Below are 21874 nucleotides of genomic sequence, written 5' to 3' on the forward strand. Positions count from 1 at the left end.
TAAGGGTGCATTTACATTACATGACGAAACAAAATTTGGTTGCTTTACTCACTGAGGGCGAGATTACAAGTTGTGCTGCAAATCTGTTTTTCACAATTGCAAAAACACAGCACACGTTAAGTTTTTTGCACATTTGGAAAATAACTTATTGCATGTGGAATGGATTGTTGCGTAAAAGGCAATTGCGCACACAAGGCTTGTAATATCTGCACAATGAAATTTGCTTGCGAAAAGACCACACCGTGCGCGGAAAAGACATACTGCATGACTTGTAATCTTGCTCTGGATTTGGTTGGTTTACATAATGCTTCATTAAGTTTTAAAACAGCACAAAAATGTCGTCAGATGTAACCATACATTTTCATTTTTGTTTGGCTATTTGTTAGTTTTTAGAAGAAAGATTAGTCTTAAAATTACGTTGCCTAGCAACTGTAACCCATTTATATAGCGCTGCGGAATCTGTTGGCGCTCTACAAATACCTGATAATAATAATAATAATAATATAGACAACTTTTTGCACATGCAACCTTAACCATGATGAACACCGTTGCAACAGACAAGCACATTTATTTTAAAATACCTTAAAGGGAATGGAACCACACATTTTTCTTATATAGGACTCAGCTAGGACAAGCAACTTTCTAATGTACTTCTATTTTCAATGTTTCTTCGTTTTCTTGGTATCTTTATTGGAAAGCAGGGATGTATGCTTAGGAGCCAGCCCATTTCTGAAGCACTATAAGGCAGCAGTTTTGCAAGAATGTTATCCATTTGCAAGAGCAGTAGATGGAAGCACTATTTCCTGCCATGTAGTGCGCCAGATGCCTACCTAGGTATCTCTTCAAAGCAGTATATTATGGTAACGAAGCAAATTTGATAATAGAAGTAAATTGGAAACTTTTGTGAAATGGTATGTTCTGTCTGAATCACAAAAGGACATTTTTAGGTTCATATCCCTTTAATATACTATCAGCTAGATTACGAGTTTATGAGTGAAAAAGCATCGTTATGCTTCATAACGATGATTTTTCACTAACGCTGCTATTACAAGTTTTGTCAGAATAGGTGTACCGCACACCTTTTTGGCCGTTACGCAACATCAGTACCGCACTTTAAGAAAAGTCCTTTTTCAATGGGACTCCCATAGCGCCGGTATTACGAGTTTTGCTGTGAGGCCAAAAAGTGAGCGGGAGAGCCTAAAATGACAAGATTCGTACCGCCATCTAAAGTCAGTAGTTACGAGTTTTATGCTACAAAGCTGTAGCATAAAACGCATAACTAAACTGTCATAAAGTACACTAACACCCATATTAACCCCTAAACCGAGGCCCTCCCGCATCGCAAACACTATAATAAATGTATTAACCCCTAATCTGCTGCTCCCGATATCGCCACCACTGTAACAAAATATTAACCCCTATTCCCCATCGTCGCCACTATAATAAAATTATTAACCCCTAAACCGCCGCCCTCCCGCATCTCAAACACTATTTAAATATTATTAACCCCTAATTTGACATCCGCCCACACCGCCGCTATAATAAACCTATTAACCCCTAAACCTAACCCTAACGTAACCCTAAGCCTAACCCTAACACCCCCTAACTTAAATATAATTAAAATAAATCTAAATAAAACTTACAATTATTATCTAAATAATTCCTATTTAAAAATAAATACTTACTTATAAAATAAAACCTAAGCTAGCTACAAAATAACTAATAGTTATAATATTGTAGCTATCTTAGGTTTTATTTTTATTTCACAAGTAAGTTTGTATTTATTTTAACTAGGTAGACTAGTTAGTAAATAGTTATTAGCTATTTACTAACTACCTAGTTAAATATAAATACTAATTTACCTGTAAAATAAAACCTAACCTGCCTTACAATAAAACCTAACCGCTCTTACAATAAAACCTAACATTACAATAAAATAAAATAAATTAAATTAATCAAATACAATTATCTAAATTACCAAAAAAAAATTAAAACACTAAATTACACAAAATAAAAACCGAAATTATCAAAAATAAAAACGAATTACTCCTAATCTAATAGCCCTATCAAAATAAAAAAGCCCACCCAAAATAAAAAAAACATAGCCTACACTAAACTGCCAATGGCCCTTAAAGGGCCTTTTGCGGGGGATTGCCCCAAAGAAATCAGCTCTTTTACCTGTAAAAAAAATACAAACAACCCCCCACCAGTAAAACCCACCACCCACACAACCAAACCCCCCAAATAAAAACTAAATAAACTTAAGCTAACCATTACCCTGAAAAGGGCATTTGGATGGGCATTGCCCTTAAAAGGGCATTTAGCTCTTTTACTTCCCAAACCCTAAGCTAAAATTAAAACCCACCCAATAAACCCTTAAGAAACCTAACACTAATCCCCGATCCACATACAGTTTTCGAAGACCGGACATCCATCCTCATCCAGGCGGCAGAAGTCTTCATCCAAGTGGGCCAAAGTCCTCATCGAACCCGGCAGAAGTCTTTATCCAGATGGCATCTTCTATCTTCATCCATCCGGCGCGAAGCGGGTCCATCTTCAAGCCATCCGGCGCAGAGCATCCTCCTCTTCCGATGGTCAACGTAGAATGAAGTTTCCCTTTAAGGTACGTCATCCAAGATGGCGTCCCTTGCATTCCGATTGGCTGATAGAATTCTATCAGCCAATAGGATTTAAAGGGGAAAAAATCCTATTGGCTGTTGCAATCAGCCAATAGGATTGAGCTTTCATCCTATTGGCAGATCTAATCAGGATGAAAGCTTAATCCTATTGGCAGATTAGGGGTTAATAGTTTTATGTAGGTGGCGGCGATGTTAGGGGTGGCAGATTAGGGGTGTTTAGGCGTGGTTTTTATGTTAGGGTGTTAGGTTTAAACATAACTTTTTCTTTCCCCATAGACATCAATGGGGTTGCGTTACAGAGCTTTTGTTTCCTTGATCGCAGGTGTTAGGTTTTTTGTTTTTGCCAGCTCTCCATTGATGTCTATGGGGAAACCGTGCACGAGCACGTCAAAGCAGCGCTTGTATTTGGGTGAAGCATGGAGCTCAACGCCACCATATCTCCCTCGCAAGCCTGCTTTTTGTAAACCTGTAATAGCAGCGCTTATAGGGAGGTTAAATACTGCCGCTTTTGTGGCGGTCGTTAATTTCTCTATAGCGCTCAAAACTTGTAATCTAGCTGTATTTAATTTACATATAAGCCAGACTCCTATGTTTAATTATTATATTATTCCTCATGGTTTTAAAAATATCTTATATACTTATATTTATGAATTCTTTATTATATGTGATATCTAAGGATTTAATATCTTTTTTATTCATATTTATAGGTACCTTATATATATACAATTTTAGAGTAAGCATCTTTCTTTAATAGTTTAAACAAGTTTATAATAAAGCATAATAATTGCAATACTTTCTCTTTACACCTAGTAGAAATAATTTTTTTTTTGTACATGAAAATTTGAACGTTGTGAACTGAATGAAAATGAATGGCTTGACATCAGTGTCCCTCAGATGGTGCAAACATCTGATTATCTGTAAGGGGAACTGCTAATCTGTAATTGTACCAGGTGGGGACATAAGACCCAGGCAACATTTGACATGGGTGACACTTATGGGGTAGATTTATCAATGTGCGAGCGGACATGATACGAAGTAGCGTATCATGTCCGCCGCACATCGATAAATGCTGACAGCATACTCTGTCGGAATTTATCATTGCACCAGCCGTTCTTGTGAACGGCTGGTGCAATGCCGCCCCCTGCAGATTTGCAGCCACTAGCAGGGGGCGTCAATCAACCCAATCGTATTCGATCAGGTTGATTTCTGTCAGCGGCCTCAGAGCAGGCGGACAAGTTATGGAGCAGCGGCCTGAAGGCTCGCCGGAAACAAGGGGCATCAAGCTCCATACGGAGCTTGATAAATATCCCCCATGGGCTAAGTATATTCTGGATAATCATCTTTTTAAAGATAAAATGACTCTCATATGGGGTTCATGAGCTGGATATCAGCAAACTCTCACATGGAATGTCAATCTGCTAAATGTTATTATTTGAGACAATTGACTATGATTGGGATCAGAATCTAGTAGATGGAGAGTTGTGTATGTGGGGGGGCATCATTTAATTTCAGAGCCCAGCCAACACTTGCAAGGTGTAATCTTTGTTGGAAGTCATTTTAATAGCTATTAGCCAGCTGAAGAAGATTAACAACAGCAACGTAAGCAAGTAATTACCCTGTCAGTCACATTACTGGCTCTCCAGTAATCAAAATCCTATTGCTAAAAAATTTTAAACTTTTAACAGTTAAAGTAATTATAGTTCCTATACCTTATATGGAAAGCACTGAAGGCATTTTACACAGGCATCACAATAAACTCACAATTACTGGAAAGCTGTTGATAATTTGATATGCTTTATTGCACCTGCTTAAAGGGACGGTGTGCCCCAATTTTCATATAACTGTATGTAATAGACACTGCTATAAAGAAGAATATGCACAGATACAAAAATCTGGTGTACAATTTAATGAGGGCACCAGGCTCTTACACCAGCTAAAAGCAAGGTATAAATCCAACATGGATGAATGGAATTTATCTTTAAAAACGTATCTGCCACATTGAGTTTACAATAGCACTTACATAGGTGTTATGTTATCTCTGTATTAACAGAACCTTGCTTAATTAATTTCCTAAACAATCAGACTTCTACAAAAATCTGAAAAGTAAAAAGTTCCCTTTGAGAGACATTTAGAACCAAGGTGGAATCCTGGAAAGACTGTGGCTAATTCCACATCTGGTTCTGCTATTTTGACATAACTCAGAATCTTGATAAAATCAAGTATTTTGTTATTTCCATCATTTCTCAATGAAGAATGAAACACACAATTTTTCTTTCATGATTCATACAGAATGTACAGTTTTAAAAACTTTCTAATGTAATTATATTATCAAATTTACTTAAAGGGACATTCCAGCCATGGGTACATTTCAGTTTTGAACAGAAGCATTTTTGTAATATACATGTATTAGCAAAAATTCTTCTAGTGAAAGATATAACTGTTTTTAAAGTGTATTTAAGTATGCACCGTGCACCAGCATTTTAAGCACAGCACTTGCTCAGAGATCCTAAGGTGCTTGTACCATCTGGTAATGACTCAATTTGTTAATTGCTGACATGACACAAGCCCCACTAGCGCTCTGAGCAGCTGCAGTATTAAAAATGCTGGTGCACTGAGAATATCTAGCTATGCATCACATGCACGTGCAGAGACAAATGTTAACACTAAAATTTATTTTTTTCTACACACAGATGCACATTACCTATAAATATGTTCTTCAAGAAAGAATATGTTTAGAACAAAGTAAATTGGACACTTTTAAAATTGTATTATCTGAATCATGAAGGAACAGTTTTGGGTTTTATGCCCCTAAAAGTCATCACCAGACTCTCCAACCTCTCAGTTCCAATGTTATGCATTGGATTTGGAACCCAACCACTAAGGAAAGAAGATGTGTGTGAGTGTAACTAAAAATGAGTGAGAGAATGGAGAGGTGTAGAGACAGAACAAGGACTTAACCCCTTAATGACCACAGCACTTTTCCATTTTCTGTCCGTTTGGGACCAAGGCTATTTTTACATTTTTGCAGTGTTTGTTTTTAGCTGTAATTTTCCTCTTACTCATTTACTGTACCCACACATATTATATACCATTTTTCTCACCATTAAATGGACTTTCTAACGATACCATTATTTTCATCATATCTTATCATTTACTATAAATTTTTTTATAAAATATGAGGAAAAAATGGAAAAAAACACACTTTTTCTAACTTTGACCCCCAAAATCTGTTACACATCTACAACCACCAAAAAACACCCATGCTAAATAGTTTCTAAATTTTGTCCTGAGTTTAGAAATACCCAATGTTTACATGTTCTTTGCTTTTTTTGCAAGTTATAGGGCAATAAATACATATCTGTTACACGTCTACAACCACCAAAAAACACCCATGCTAAATAGTTTCTAAATTTTGTCCTGAGTTTAGAAATACCCAATGTTTACATGTTCTTTGCTTTTTTTGCAAGTTATAGGGCAATAAATACAAATCTGTTACACGTCTACAACCACCAAAAAACACCCATGCTAAATAGTTTCTATATTTTGTCCTGAGTTTAGAAATACCCAATGTTTACATGTTCTTTGCTTTTTTTGCAAGTTATAGGGCAATAAATACAAGTAGCACTTTGCTATTTCCAAACCACTTTTTTCAAAATTAGCGCTAGTTACATTGGAACAGTGATATCTTTCAGGAATCCCTGAATATTCCATTGACATGTATATATTTTTTTTTAGAAGACATCCCAAAGTATTGATCGAGGCCCATTTTGGTATATTTCATGCCACCATTTCACCGCCAAATGCGATCAAATAAAAAAAATTGTTCACTTTTTCACAAATTTTTTCACAAACTTTAGGTTTCTCACTGAAATTATTTACAAACAACTTGTGCAATTATGGCATAAATGGTTGTAAATGCTTCTCTGGGATCCCCTTTGTTCAGAAATAGCAGACTTATATGGCTTTGGTGTTGCTTTTTGGTAATTAGAAGGCCGCTAAATGCCACTGTGCACCACACGTGTATTATGTCCAGCAGTGAAGGGGTTAATTAGGGAGCATGTAGAGAGCTTCTAGGGTTAATTTTAGCTTTAGTGTAGTGTAGTAGACAACCCCAAGTATTGATCTAGGCCCATCTTGGTATATTTTATGCCACCATTTCACCGCCAAATGCGATCAAATTAAAAAAAAGTTACATTTTTCTCTTCCCTCCCCCACCCCACAATTGTCCCCGCCATCTTAAGTACTGGCAGAAAGTCTGCCAGTACTAAAATAAAAGGTATTTTTTCATATTTTTTTATTTTTTATAGCATATATATATATATATATATATATATATATGCTGCTATGTAGGATCCCCCTTAGCCCCCAACCAGCTCTCTAACACTCCCCCTACACCTTATTGGGAGCCATCTTGGGTACTGGCAGCTGTCTGCCAGTACCCAGTTTAGAATACAAAAGATTTTTTTTATTTTTTTTTATGTATTGTAGCTTCCCCCCCAAAGACCAACCCTCTCCCAGATCCCTTAGAACCTTTTTTTATCCATTCCCCCCCCCTTTTCCCACTTTTTAACATAAACTTTTTCTGTAGTGTAGCGGTTCCCACCCCCCCCCCCCCCGCTCCCCCCCCGTGCGCGCGCCTGCCCGCCGCACACCGTGCTCGCACGCGCCCCTGTGCGTGCCCCTGGCGACCCCGCCCCCCTCTAACTGAAAGAAGCTTTTCAGGAAAGCATATGAAGAGAATGAAGCAAATTAGATAAGATAAGTAAATTAAAAAGTTGTTCAAAATGGTATTCTCTATATGAATCATGAAAAAAAAAATTGGGTTTAATGTCCCTTTAAGTGAATCTAACCCTCAACATGCTGCCATAATTTACTGCCTGTGCACTTATTGCTTGTCAAGCATGAATATACCCTCACATTTATGGGAAAGGGAGATATACTTCCAAAGTACTTTACAACTGTATTTTGGCTTATCCTATTATGAGCCAAATTGTTGGTAAAACAAATCAGCAAATGTGCTGCAGGAATTTTTCCTAAAATAGGCTGTGCTTCAGGGCTACCCTTAGCATTTGCAGGGCCCTGGGCTAAACAAAATTGCAGGGCCCCTTACCCCAGTGTCCTTATTCCCCTCACACTATAAGCCCTGCCCCCTGTACGGTCCAGGCTGCCCCAGCATTCAGTGTTGCCTAGATAAAGAATAACACTATTTATCACACCTCCTAATACAATAAACACTCCTTTATCAACTAAATACAGGATGTATAAATAAAAAGAGAGAAGCGCTCAACCTGGGAACGAACAATAGCATAACAGCTTGTTCTATGGCTGGTTACCACCCAAGAAGCAGCCTCTTTTTGCTCAACATGTGCCTTTCACAGAGAAGAACTTTCCTGAAGCATATTAGTCTGATCCTGACTTCACAGTACAGTCCAGCCCCGAAATACCAGGCAATCCCTCTCTGAACCAGAGAAACAGCAAAACCCCAGACATACGTTTCGGCCTATTGTGGGCCTCGTCAGTGAGGTGCAGCCATATCACTCTAGGCACACTGAGTAACGGGTCCACGTCTGGATTCCTGCATCACACTTAGGAAGACTTTCCCAAGTGTCATAATTTGCATAAATAAAAAGAGAGAAGCGCTCAACCTGGGAACGAACAATAGCATAATAGCTTGTTCTATGGCTAGTTACCACCCAAGAAGCAGCCTCTTTTTGCTCAACATGTGCCTTTCACAGAGAAGAACTTTCCTGAAGCATATCAGTCTGATCCTGACTTCACAGTACAGTCCAGCCCCGAAATACCAGGCAATCTCTCTCTGAACGAGAGAAACAGCAAAACCCCAGACGAATGTTACGGCCTATTGTAGGCCTCGTCAGTGAGGTGCAGCCATATCCCTCTAGGCACACACCGAGCAACGGGTCCACGCCTGGATTCCCGCATCACACTTAGGAAGACTTACCTAGTGTCATAATTTGCATAAATAGAAAGAGAGAAGCGCTCAACCTGGGAATGAACAATAGCATAATAGCTTGTTCTATAGCTAGTTACCACCCAAGAAGCAGCCTCTTTTTGCTCAACACGTGCCTTTCACAGAGAAGAACTTTCCTTGTTATGTCATGTCATGTTCCTTGTTCAGAGGAGAATTGCCTGGTATTTTGGGGCTGGACTGACCTTACTTGGCGGGATCAGACTGATATACTACAGAAAAGTTTTTCTCTGTGAAAAGCACACTGGTCTAAAAGAGGCTGCTCCTGGGTGGTAAATCGCCAAAGAACTAGCTGATGAGCTGTTGTTCATTTCTGGTAGAGCGCTTCTCTCTTTGTATGTAAATACAGGATGTACATTGCACCTGCAGTCCAACCCCGAAATTGCAGGAACCCCCAAAGAGTGGGGCCCTGGGCAGGTGTCCATCTCACCACGCTCAAAGGGCAGGCCAGCTCTGCTAAATGTTTAAAGGGACATTAAATAAAATATACATAAAATGATGTATTCAAAGCAAAGCTTACCCTGAGAATAATCGTTTTTAAAAATACACCAGCTGTTTAAATATTCAAGAAATAAGTTTCAGTTATGGTGTCCACCATGTTGTAACCTAGGTGCCCCTAGGTGTGAAAGCATTTTCTTATCCCATTAAGCTGTTGTTGATGTAGTTCCCTGAAACTACTCGGTGTGCCATTGTGTATATATTTGTACTTTTAAAATAAAAAATAATGATTATAGAATATGTACATCCTAGTCTTCAACTGGTTTAGAAAAAAAATAAAAAGAATGTTCTTGTAAAAAAAAATGTACTTCATTTTTTAGTAGCATATACGTAATAAACTGGTGATTCATGAAGAGTAGAGATACACAGTATGAAATTAGTACTTCACTATAAAATAGCAGGTTTTCAACAATGCCTCCTGCTGTTCCCAAATGGCCTGTGACAGTTAGTAACATAGATGACATCATAAGAAATGACAGCTGGACAGCAGAGAACATTGAACATGACATTTAAAATTTTGAACACTTGTTAATTTAAGATATGTGCAAAATCAAAGCTACAGGCACAGATTGCTGAAATCTTATCTCTAATCCTTTTCCCTTCTAGCACATATGCTCATTTTAAAGATCCAGAAAAGTCAAAGTGATGGTAAAATCATTCGTAGTAAACAATATTTTTTATTTTAAAGACTAATTTTATATTTCTTGAAAAAATAAATCAGATATTTTGCATCATCACCTAGAAGTCAAGTTCATCTGCACAGCATATGTTAATCTCTTGTACTGTTTCCCTGCAGAACCAGGCAGAGGCACATTATAAAGGAAACCGGCACGCACGACGAGTGAAAGGGATTGAAAATGCCAAATCTCGACAAAAAGAAGGTGGACAAGAAGGAGAAAGAAGCAGTGAACAAGAAGGAGAAAGAAGCAGTGGACAAGAAGGAGATAGGAGCAGTGGACAAGAAGGAGATAGGAGTACGCCTATGATTAGTCCTGTGCCCAGTGTCAGCGAGAGCGATTCTGACTGCAAAGGTAAGTGAGATAGAAGGACATTTTCATAGTCATCCAAATCCAAACTAGAAATGTGATGCATTTCTCAGAAAACTGCAGAGGGAGTAAACAGAATTTTTATATTCTTTTTATATAAACTAAAATTCTCAATCTAAATGGCCACTCAAGATCCATATAATACCCAATAATAATAATTTTAATTTGTATTTAAGGAATTTTACTCTGAGGGCAATTTTAATATTAAATTGTTTCTGCATTCTTAAATGAACATTGTAATTTAAAAATAAAATACTAGATTTCATTTTAGCACTATATTTTTAAACAAATGCCACTTTCCATTTGCAAAGGAGTTAAACATATTGCTGAAGTTGTTCTCCCGGGTGAAATGCATTGTTGCTCATGAAAAGACATAGGGCTCAAGTATTAGGCAGAATAAGCTGAGCCCCTGTTAGCCTACTTCCCGCAATATAAGAAGCAGCTGTCATTAGAATGCTGCTTCTTACACTCTCTGCCAACTCTGAGTTAGTGGAGAGAAACCACCCTGGAAACGCTCACTCGGGTTGATTGAAAGGCCTGAAGGGGCAGCATTATACACTCGCTTGAGCGTATAAAGTTACATAGGGGCATCGGACGTACAGAGCCCGCTGCCAGTTTATCGCAAAGCCATTTCGACAGGTTTATCAAGTTGAGAACCTTGTCTGCATGGCCATTAATACATGAAGCCCACAGCAAGTGAGCCAATTAGGTGCAGCATACTATGTACTGGCCAATCACAAGCTGAGTCATTTTCAGGTATAGAACAGAGGTGAGCTAGGTGCGATACTTTATGTGTTTATCCCCTTTGAAGGGCTTAAACACAGGGTAAAACACACTTTAAAAATAGAATGCTCTTAAATAGTAATTAATTTTTTCTTCTTGTTAAACCTATATTCTATTTCTAAGAGTGCAGAATAGAATGAGTTGCTTCTGCACATACCAGGGTGGATTTGATTTAAATCATGATTTTAATCACGGTTTAAATCACTACTTAATCACTAGCCAGTAAGACTTGATTTAAATCACTAGTCATTAAGATTTGATTTAAATCACTAGTCAGTAAGATTTGATTTAAATCACTAGTCAGTAAGATTTGATTTAAATCACTAGTCAGTAAGATTTGATCACTAGTCAGGAAAACTTAAATTAAATCACTAGTCAGTAAGACTTGATTTAAATCCCTAGTCAGGAAAACTTAAATTAAATCACTAATCAGTAAGACTTGATTTAAATCACTAGTTAGTAAGACATTATTTAAATCACTAGTCAGTAAGACTTGATTTAAATCACTAGTTAGTTAGACTTGATTTAAATCACTAGTCAGTAAGACTTGATTTAAATCACTAGTTAGTAAGACTTGATTTAAATCACTAGTCGGTAAAACTTAATTAAATCACTAATCAGTAAGACTTGATTTAAATCACTAGTCAGTAAGACGTGATTTAAATCACTAGTTAGTAAAACTAAATTTAAATTACTATTCAGTATGACTTGATTTAAATCACTAGTCAGTAAGACTTGATTTAAATCACTAGTCAGCAAGACTTGATTTAAATCACTAGTCAGCAAGACTTGATTTAAATCGCTAGTTAGTAAGACATGATTTAAATCAAGGTTTTCTACATAATGATTCATTATTGATGGTTCTTATAATCTTAATATTTACAACCAAAAGGTTTCAGTTTTAGAATAATAACTTTTCAAATTAGTTTTACAGTTTTAACAGAAAATACTAATTTGGTTATATACCATTATTGGAAGTTCGAAAATTATCATTACCTCAATAATAACAATTTAAAGTTTAATTTAATTTAAACAATAGCATTATAGGTTTAATTTGTACTGCTCACCCCTTCCTTCTCACACATAGGGGTTTATTTATCAATGTGCGAGCGGGCATTATACGAAGTAGCGTATCATATCCGCTGCACATCGATAAATGCCGACAGCATACGCTGTCAGCATTTATCATTGCACCAGCAGTTCTTGTGAGCTGCTGGTGCAATGCCGCTAGCAGGGGGTGTCAATCAACCCGATCATATTTGATCGGGTTGATTTCTGTCCGCCGCCTCAGAGCAGGCGGACAAGTTATGGAGCAGTGGTCTTCATAACCGGAGCTTGATAAATAGGCCCCATAGATTCCTGTGCAGATCTATTACACTCCAAACAATCTTCTATTCATTGAACGTCTTGAAATTTAGGTAATGGGTTGATTCTGTGCACATAGATTTGCAAAGAAACAATAGGATTTAGGTATTTTTTTTGCTGTATAGAAGAGGCATGTTATCCCTGCAGACACAAATTCACAGTTTTGGGAAGTGGAAAACCAAGAATCTGTGATAATAACTTCTAGATATAGAACATCTGCCCAATATAATCTTACAGACATGTCTCAGAGAGCATGGCTGTGAATGGATTAATGGAATTAATTTACCAAAAATGTAAACATTGCAGCCATGAATATACAGCATCATGGTACATAATTAAAAACTAAACCTTATTTTAGAATGAATAAAACTTGGATTATAATGTATTAAATAGCATTTTATGTAAAATAAATAAAAATCTTATTTAAATACAAAAATCTGATTTAAATAAAAAAAAAAAGTTTTTTTTTTTTTTTTTTAAATCATTGATTTTTATCCACCCTGGCACATACAGGCTCTTATGTAACCCTAGGGCATTACTGCAGAGCTGCTAATTGTTTGACAACCACGCCTGATGACCTCATAAACAGAGTCTCCAAAAATATTAGAATTATATTTAAAGGACCATTAAACTTGATATTTAAACAATGTATATAAGTTCCATGATTGCAAGTGAAAAATTATTGCAATACAGTATACATTCAATATTTATTTTTCTGACTATTGCTGTAAAATACAATCCAAAATTGAGCGTGTTCCACTTTCTCCCAGGGAGGCTTGGGTAAATACTTTTAGGAAATTTAAAGGGATAGTAACTAAAAAAATTGTATTGTTTAAACAGATAGATAATCCCTTTATTTACCATTCCCTAGTTTTGCAGAACCAACACTGTTATAGAAATATACTTTTTACCTCTGTAATTACCTTGTATCTAAGCCTCTGCTGACTGCCTCCTCATCTCAGATCTTTTGACAGACTTGCATTACAGCCAATTAGTGCTGACTCTTAAATAACTTCATGTGCATGAGCACAATGTTATCTATATGAAACACATAAACTAACACCCTCTAGCTGTGGAAAAATTGTCAAATGCATTTAGATAAGAGGCAGTCTTTAAGGGTTTAGAAATTAGCATAAAACAATTTAAAGTTTAATTTAATTTAAACAATAGCATTATAGGTTTAATTTGTACTGCTCACCCCTTCCTTCTCACACATAGGGGTTTATTTATCAATGTGCGAGCGGGCATTATACGAAGTAGCGTATCATATCCGCTGCACATCGATAAATGCCGACAGCATACGCTGTCAGCATTTATCATTGCACCAGCAGTTCTTGTGAGCTGCTGGTGCAATGCCGCTAGCAGGGGGTGTCAATCAACCCGATCATATTTGATCGGGTTGATTTCTGTCCGCCGCCTCAGAGCAGGCGGACAAGTTATGGAGCAGTGGTCTTCATAACCGGAGCTTGATAAATAGGCCCCATAGATTCCTGTGCAGATCTATTACACTCCAAACAATCTTCTATTCATTGAACGTCTTGAAATTTAGGTAATGGGTTGATTCTGTGCACATAGATTTGCAAAGAAACAATAGGATTTAGGTATTTTTTTGCTGTATAGAAGAGGCATGTTATCCCTGCAGACACAAATTCACAGTTTTGGGAAGTGGAAAACCAAGAATCTGTGATAATAACTTCTAGATATAGAACATCTGCCCAATATAATCTTACAGACATGTCTCAGAGAGCATGGCTGTGAATGGATTAATGGAATTAATTTACCAAAAATGTAAACATTGCAGCCATGAATATACAGCATCATGGTACATAATTAAAAAGTAAACCTTATTTTAGAATGAATAAAACTTGGATTATAATGTATTAAATAGCATTTTATGTAAAATAAATAAAAATCTTATTTAAATACAAAAATCTGATTTAAATAAAAAAAAAAAGTTTTTTTTTTTTTTTTTAAATCATTGATTTTTATCCACCCTGGCACATACAGGCTCTTATGTAACCCTAGGGCATTACTGCAGAGCTGCTAATTGTTTGACAACCACGCCTGATGACCTCATAAACAGAGTCTCCAAAAATATTAGAATTATATTTAAAGGACCATTAAACTTGATATTTAAACAATGTATATAAGTTCCATGATTGCAAGTGAAAAATTATTGCAATACAGTATACATTCAATATTTATTTTTCTGACTATTGCTGTAAAATACAATCCAAAATTGAGCGTGTTCCACTTTCTCCCAGGGAGGCTTGGGTAAATACTTTTAGGAAATTTAAAGGGATAGTAACTAAAAAAATTGTATTGTTTAAACAGATAGATAATCCCTTTATTTACCATTCCCCAGTTTTGCAGAACCAACACTGTTATAGAAATATACTTTTTACCTCTGTAATTACCTTGTATCTAAGCCTCTGCTGACTGCCTCCTCATCTCAGATCTTTTGACAGACTTGCATTACAGCCAATTAGTGCTGACTCTTAAATAACTTCATGTGCATGAGCACAATGTTATCTATATGAAACACATAAACTAACACCCTCTAGCTGTGGAAAAATTGTCAAATGCATTTAGATAAGAGGCAGTCTTTAAGGGTTTAGAAATTAGCATATGAGCCTATCTAGGTGTAGCTTTCAACTAAGAATAACAAGAGAACAAAGCAAATTTGATGATAAAAGTAGATTAGAAAGTTGTTTGAAATTACATGACCTATCTAAATCATGAAAGTTTAATTTGGACTTTACTATCTCTTTAATGTTCAGTATCAGCCAGTACGCTTTTATCAAATGATTCTTCACAGAAAGTGCCTATGAGTATTAGTATGATCTACAGAACCAATAAAGCAAAAATAAAATAAAATCAACGTTTTAGTGTCCCTTTAAAATTGTAAGGATGACATTTTCATGCTGTAATGATGCACAGTCTGTATGTTTATTATACTATGAGGCCCATTTATCAAGCTCCGATTGGAGCTTGATGTCCCGTGTTTCTGGCGAGCATGCAGGCTTGCCAGAAACAGCAGTTATGAATCAGCGGTCACAAAGACCGCTGCTTCATAACCTGTCCGCCTGCTCTGAGCAGGCAGACAGACATCCCCGGAAATCAACCCGATCGAGTACGATCGGGTTGATTGATACCCCCTGCTGGCGGCCTATTGGCCGCGAGTCTGCAGGGGGCAGCGTTGCAATGCTGAATACGGCGAGCGTATTGTTCGCCGTATTCAGCGAGGTCTGTCGGACCTGATCCGCACTGTCGGATCAGGTCCGACAGACCTTGATAAATAGAGGCCTATATATTAAGTATAAACCTACCACATCCAGATAATTACTAGCAAAGCCAGTTATACCAGGATATGGCAAAATAGTCTGATTATGTTAAAGGGACACTGAACCCAATTTTTTTCTTTTGTGATTCAGATAGAGCATGCAATTTTAAGCAACTTTCTAATTTACTCCTATTATCAATTTTTCTTCGTTCTCTTGCTATCTTTATTTGAAAAAAAGGCATCTAAGCTTTTTTTTTTGGGTTCAGAACTCTGGATAGCACTTTTTTATTGGTGGATGAATTTATCCACCAATCAGCAAGGACAACCCAGGTTGTTCACCAAAAATGGGCCGGCATCTAAACTTACATTCTTGGATTTCAAATAAAGCTACCAAGAGAATGAAGAACATTTGATAATAGGAGTAAATTAGAAAGTTGCTTAAAATTTCATGCTGTATCTGAATAACGAAAGAAAAAATTTGGGTGCAGTGTCCCTTTAAGCCATGTGCATTGTCTCAGTATACTGTACTTTAATTACAGAGACATTTACCTATTTTAGACTGTAATACAGAATGCTTAATTATACATCATAAAGCAACTTTGCAGTATACTTTCATTACTTATTTTGCTCCATTTTCCAGTAATCTAAGTCTGAAATTTGTGGATTTTCCAGTTCTGAAAACTGAAACGGCATATCACCACATATATATCGCTAATAAGCAGTTTGTTATTTTATCTTTCCTGCCACACAATGGGGATTTTAACGCAATGATAATGGAAAGCTCTTTCATCTCTATCCTCAACTCCAGATTGGCTCATCACAATAGAGAAAGTTGTAAAATACAGTGTTAATCTGTTTTAATATTGTTCATACTCTGATATGTTAATCTATTGGAAGACTGCAGAAGAAAATTGCAATTACAAGGTGTTTGCTGTTCCTTTAGTGTTTACAGTATTGCTATGTTAGGAATCCCTTAACTTTAATGAATTAGAGGCACTATCAGATGGCATCCACCCAAGGATTTAGCCTTTGTTCCCATGCAGTGGTATCAGCCACACCTGGAAAATTCAAACATACAACAAGAAAAATGATTTCAGCAAAATGTTCAAACATCCATTTGTTAAATCCATAACAGTGAGAATTGCTTTGGATGCCCTGGAATACACAAATTCAAAACAGAGTTAAAAAAGAAAATAATACAGAAGCAGGCAGGCCTCAATCCAACAATTTATCCCAAGACAGGAGAACTGGAAAAGACTTTTGATAATGAATCTTAAGTTATGTTTTATTACCCTGGTGCCAAAGCTGAACTTATTCAGTAAATTCTATTTTTTACAGTAATCAAATAAACATGTAAATAAATAATGTTCTGATAAGATATATTATATAGACATATAAATAAAACAGATGACACATTGTGCAAAATCAATAACGGAAAACTGAAGTCTGGCTATTTTATTTTAAGATCATCTGCCAGCAATTCCTAGTTGGATTGGAAAGCCAGAAGCAGCATATAAGCAGCACTTTAACTGCTATTTTTACAGTTACTGAAAATGCTTAATAAGGCCTGTGGTATTCAATAAGAATAATGTAACACTGATATCTCTGTCATTGATTTATGTGTCATATTAAACAGACATAACCTAATTCCTAAAAGCATGCATATATGTGTTTGACACACAAATAGTTATGCATTGAATACAAAACACAAGCAAGTACAGTACCTTTCTAGTCAACTAAATTGACTAAAAACCCTACCTTTCAATTAGAACACATTATGGGGATGTGTAAGGTAGGATGATGTAATCCTAAAGTTTAAAGTGAGGCTGATTCTTTAACCCTCTATTTTTTTCTCCAACATTTTTTTTTTACCATAAAGCATTATAGCTTACATACTCTCACAACACAGAGAACTGCATTAAAAACATAATTTATGCTTACCTGATAAATTTATTTCTCTTGTAGTGTGTTCAGTCCACGGGTCATCCATTACTTATGGGATATATTCTCCTTCCCAACAGGAAGTTGCAAGAGGATCACCCAAGCAGAGCTGCTATATAGCTCCTCCCCTCACATGTCATATCTAGTCATTCGACCGAAACAAGACGAGAAAGGAGAAACTATAAGGTGCAGTGGTGACTGGAGTTATAATTTTAAAATTTAGAACCTGCCTTAAAAAGACAGGGCGGGCCGTGGACTGAACACACTACAAGAGAAATAAATTTATCAGGTAAGCATAAATTATGTTTTCTCTTGTTAAGTGTGTTCAGTCCACGGGTCATCCATTACTTATGGGATACCCATACCAAAGCTAAGTACACGGATGATGGGAGGGACAACAGAGGCCTCATTCTTAAAGGCCCAGGTGGAAGCCACAGCTCTAGTGGAATGAGCTGTAATTCTTTCAGGAGGCTGCTGTCCAGCAGTCTCATAGGCTAAACGTATTATGCTACGAAGCCAAAAAGAGAGAGAGGTAGCCGAAGCCTTTTGACCTCTCCTCTGTCCAGAGTAAACGACAAACAGAGAAGAAGTTTGTCTAAAATCTTTAGTTGCCTGTAAGTAGAACTTCAGAGCACGGACCACGTCTAGATTATGCAAAAGACGTTCCTTCTTAGAAGAAGGATTAGGACATAATGATGGAACAACAATCTCTTGATTGATATTCCTGTTAGAAACAACCTTAGGCAAAAACCCAGGTTTAGTACGCAGTACTACCTTGTCTGAATGAAAGATCAGATAAGGAGAATCACAATGTAAGGCAGATAACTCAGAGACTCTTCGAGCCGAGGAAATAGCCATCAAAAACAAAACTTTCCAAGATAAAAGCTTAATATCAATGGAATGAAGGGGTTCAAACGGAACACCCTGAAGAACTTTAAGAACCAAGTTTAAGCTCAACGGAGGAGCAACAGCTTTAAACACAGGCTTAATTCTAGCCAAAGCCTGACAAAAGGCCTGGACGTCTGGATTCTCTGCCAGACGTTTGTGTAAAAGAATAGACAGAGCTGAAATCTGTCCCTTTAGCGAACTAGCAGATAAACCCTTTTCTAAACCCTCTTGTAGAAAAGCCAATATCCTAGGAATCCTAACCTTACTCCATGAGTAACTCTTGGATTCGCACCAATATAAATATTTACGCCATATCTTATGGTAAATTTTTCTGGTCACAGGTTTCCGAGCCTGTATTAATGTATCAATAACCGAATCCGAAAAACCCACGCTTTGATAGAATCAAGCGTTCAATTTCCAGGCAGTCAGCCTCAGAGAAATTAGGTTTGAATGGTTGAAAGGACCCTGAATTAGAAGTTCCTGCCTCAGAGGAAGAGACCATGGTGGACAGGACGACATGTCCACTAGGTCTGCATACCAGGTCCTGCGTGGCCACGCAGGCGCTATCAGAATTACCGATGCCCTCTCCTGCTTGATCCTGGCAATCAGTCGAGGTAGCAACGGAAATGGTGGAAACACATAAGCTATGTTGAAAACCCAAGGGGCTGCTAATGCATCTACCAGCACCGCTCCCGGGTCCCTGGACCTGGATCCGTAACAAGGAAGCTTCGCGTTCTGGCGAGATGCCATGAGATCCAGATCCGGTTTGCCCCAACGACGAATCAGTTGAGCAAATACCTCCGGGTGAAGTTCCCACTCTCCCGGATGAAAAGTCTGGCGACTTAGGAAATCCACCTCCCAGTTCTCTACGCCCGGGATGTAAATCGCTGACAGGTGGCAAGAGTGAGACTCTGCCCAGCGAATTATCTTCAAGACTTCCAACATCGCTAGGGAACTCCTGGTTCCCCCTTGATGATTGATGTAAGCCACAGTCGTGATATTGTCCGACTGAAATCTGATGAACCTCAGTTTTGCTAACTGAGGCCAAGCTAGAAGAGCATTGAATATTGCTCTTAATTCTAGAATGTTTATTGGAAGGAGTTTCTCCTCCTGAGTCCACGATCCCTGAGCCTTCAGGGAATTCCAGACTGCTCCCCAGCCTAGAAGGCTGGCATCCGTTGTTACAATCGTCCAATCTGGTCTGCGAAAGGTCATTCCTTTGGACAGATGAACCGGTAACCACCAGAGAAGAGAATCTCTGGTCTCCTGGTCCAGATTTAGCAAAGGGGACAGATCTGAGTAATCCCCGTTCCATTGACTGAGCATGCATAGTTGCAGCGGTCTGAGATGCAGGCGCGCAAATGGCACTATGTCCATTGCCGCGACCATTAAGCCGATTACCTCCATGCACTGAGCTACTGATGGGCTTGGAACGGAATGAAGGACACGGCAAGCATTGAGAATCTTTGATAACCTGGACTCCATCAGGTAAATCTTCATCTCTACAGAATCTATAAGAGTCCCTAGAAAAGGAACCCTTGTGAGTGGTAACAGAGAACTCTTTTCCACGTTCACTTTCCACCCATGCGACCTCAGAAATGCTAGAACTATCTCTGTATGAGACTTTGCATTCTGAAAACTTGACGCTTGTATCAGAATGTCGTCTAGGTACGGAGTCACCGCTATGCCTCATGGTCTTAGTACCGCCAGAAGTGAGCCCAGAACCTTCGTAAAAATTCTCGGGGCCGTGGCTAACCCGAAGGGAAGAGCCACAAACTGGTAATGCCTGTCTAGAAAGGCAAACCTTAGGTACCGATAATGATCTTTGTGAATCGGTATATGAAGGTAAGCATCCTTTAAGTCCACTGTGGTCATATAATGACCCTCTTGGATCATGGGTAGGATGGTTCGAATGGTTTCCATCTTGAACGATGGTACCCTTAGGAATTTGTTTAAGATCTTTAAGTCCAAGATTGGTCTGAAGGTTCCCTCTTTTTTGGGAACCACAAATAGATTTGAGTAAAATCCTTGTCCCTGTTCCGATCGCGGAACTGAGTGGATCACTCCCATGATTAAGAGGTCTTGTACACATTGTAGAAATGCCTCTCTCTTTACTAGGTTTGTCGATAACCTCGAAAGATGGAACCTCCCTTGTGGAGGAGAGGTTTTGAAATCCAGAAGGTATCCCTGAGATATAATCTTTAACGTCCAGGGATCCTGCACATCTCTTGCCCAAGCCTGGGCGAAGAGAGAAAGTCTGCCCCCCACTAAATCTGTCTCCGGATAGGGGGCCCTGTCTTCATGCTGTCTTAGGGGCGGGAGTAGGCTTTCTGGCCTGCTTGCCCTTGTTCCATGACTGGTTGCCTTTCCAACCCTGTCTGTAACGAGCAGTAGTTCCTTCCTGTTTTGGAGCGGAGGAAGTCGATGCTGCTCCTGCCTTGAAGTTACGAAAGGCACGAAAATTAGACTGTTTGGCCTTTGGTTTGGCCCTGTCCTGAGGAAGGGCGTGGCCCTTACCTCCCGTAATGTCAGCAATAATTTCCTTCAAGCCGGGCCCGAATAAGGTCTGCCCTTTGAAAGGAATGTTAAGTAGCTTAGACTTGGAAGTTACATCCGCTGACCAGGATTTAAGCCAGAGCGCTCTGCGCGCCTGTATGGCGAATCCGGAATTTTTAGCCGTAAGTTTGGTTAGATGTACTACGGCATCTGAAAAAAACGCATTAGCTTGCTTAAGGGTTCTAACTTTGCTCAAAGCCTCATCCAATGGCTCTGTGCGAATCGCCTCTTCCAGAGACTCAAACCAGAATGCCGCTGCAGCCGTGACAGGCGCAATGCATGCAAGAGGCTGCAATATAAAACCCTGTTGAACAAACATTTTCTTAAGATAACCCTCTAATTTTTTATCCATTGGATCTGAGAAAGCACAGCTATTCTCCACCGGGATAGTGGTATGCTTGGCTAACGTAGAAACTGCTCCCTCCACCTTAGGGACCGTCTGCCATAAGTCTCGTGTGGTGGCGTCTATAGGGAACATTTTTCTAAATATCGGGGGAGGGGAAAAAGGCACACCGGGTCTATCCCACTCCTTACTAATAATTTCTGTAAGTCTTTTTGGTATAGGAAAGACGTCAGTACACACCGGTACTGCATAGTATCTATCCAACCTACACAATTTCTCTGGAATTGCCACCGTGTCGCAATCATTCAGAGCCGCTAATACCTCTCCTAGTAACACACAGAGGTTTTCAAGCTTAAATTTAAAATTTGAAATTTCTGAATCCGGTCTCCCCGGATCAGAACCGTCACCGACAGAATGAAGCTCACCGTCCTCATGTTCTGCAAATTGTGACGCAGTATCAGACATGGCTCTCGTGTCATCAGCGCGCTCTGTCCTTAACCCAGAGCTATCGCATTTGCCCCTTAATTCGGGCATATTATATAATAC

General features: G+C 38.4%; 1 protein-coding gene across 7 annotated transcripts in view; it reads left to right on the forward strand.

The window, feature by feature from the left end:
- The window catches only part of ZNF385A (zinc finger protein 385A), a 496048-nt gene that overhangs the window by 420362 nt on the left and 53812 nt on the right, over positions 1-21874 (forward strand). For all 7 annotated transcript variants that reach the window (XM_053708271.1, XM_053708274.1, XM_053708277.1 and 4 more), the window contains one exon: positions 9920-10154. In XM_053708271.1, the coding sequence (XP_053564246.1) occupies positions 9920-10154 (235 nt within the window). The remainder of the gene's footprint in view (positions 1-9919; positions 10155-21874) is intronic.

The sequence above is a fragment of the Bombina bombina genome, chromosome 3 (genome assembly GCF_027579735.1).
Source record: "Bombina bombina isolate aBomBom1 chromosome 3, aBomBom1.pri, whole genome shotgun sequence".
Taxonomy (NCBI): Eukaryota; Metazoa; Chordata; class Amphibia; order Anura; family Bombinatoridae; genus Bombina; species Bombina bombina.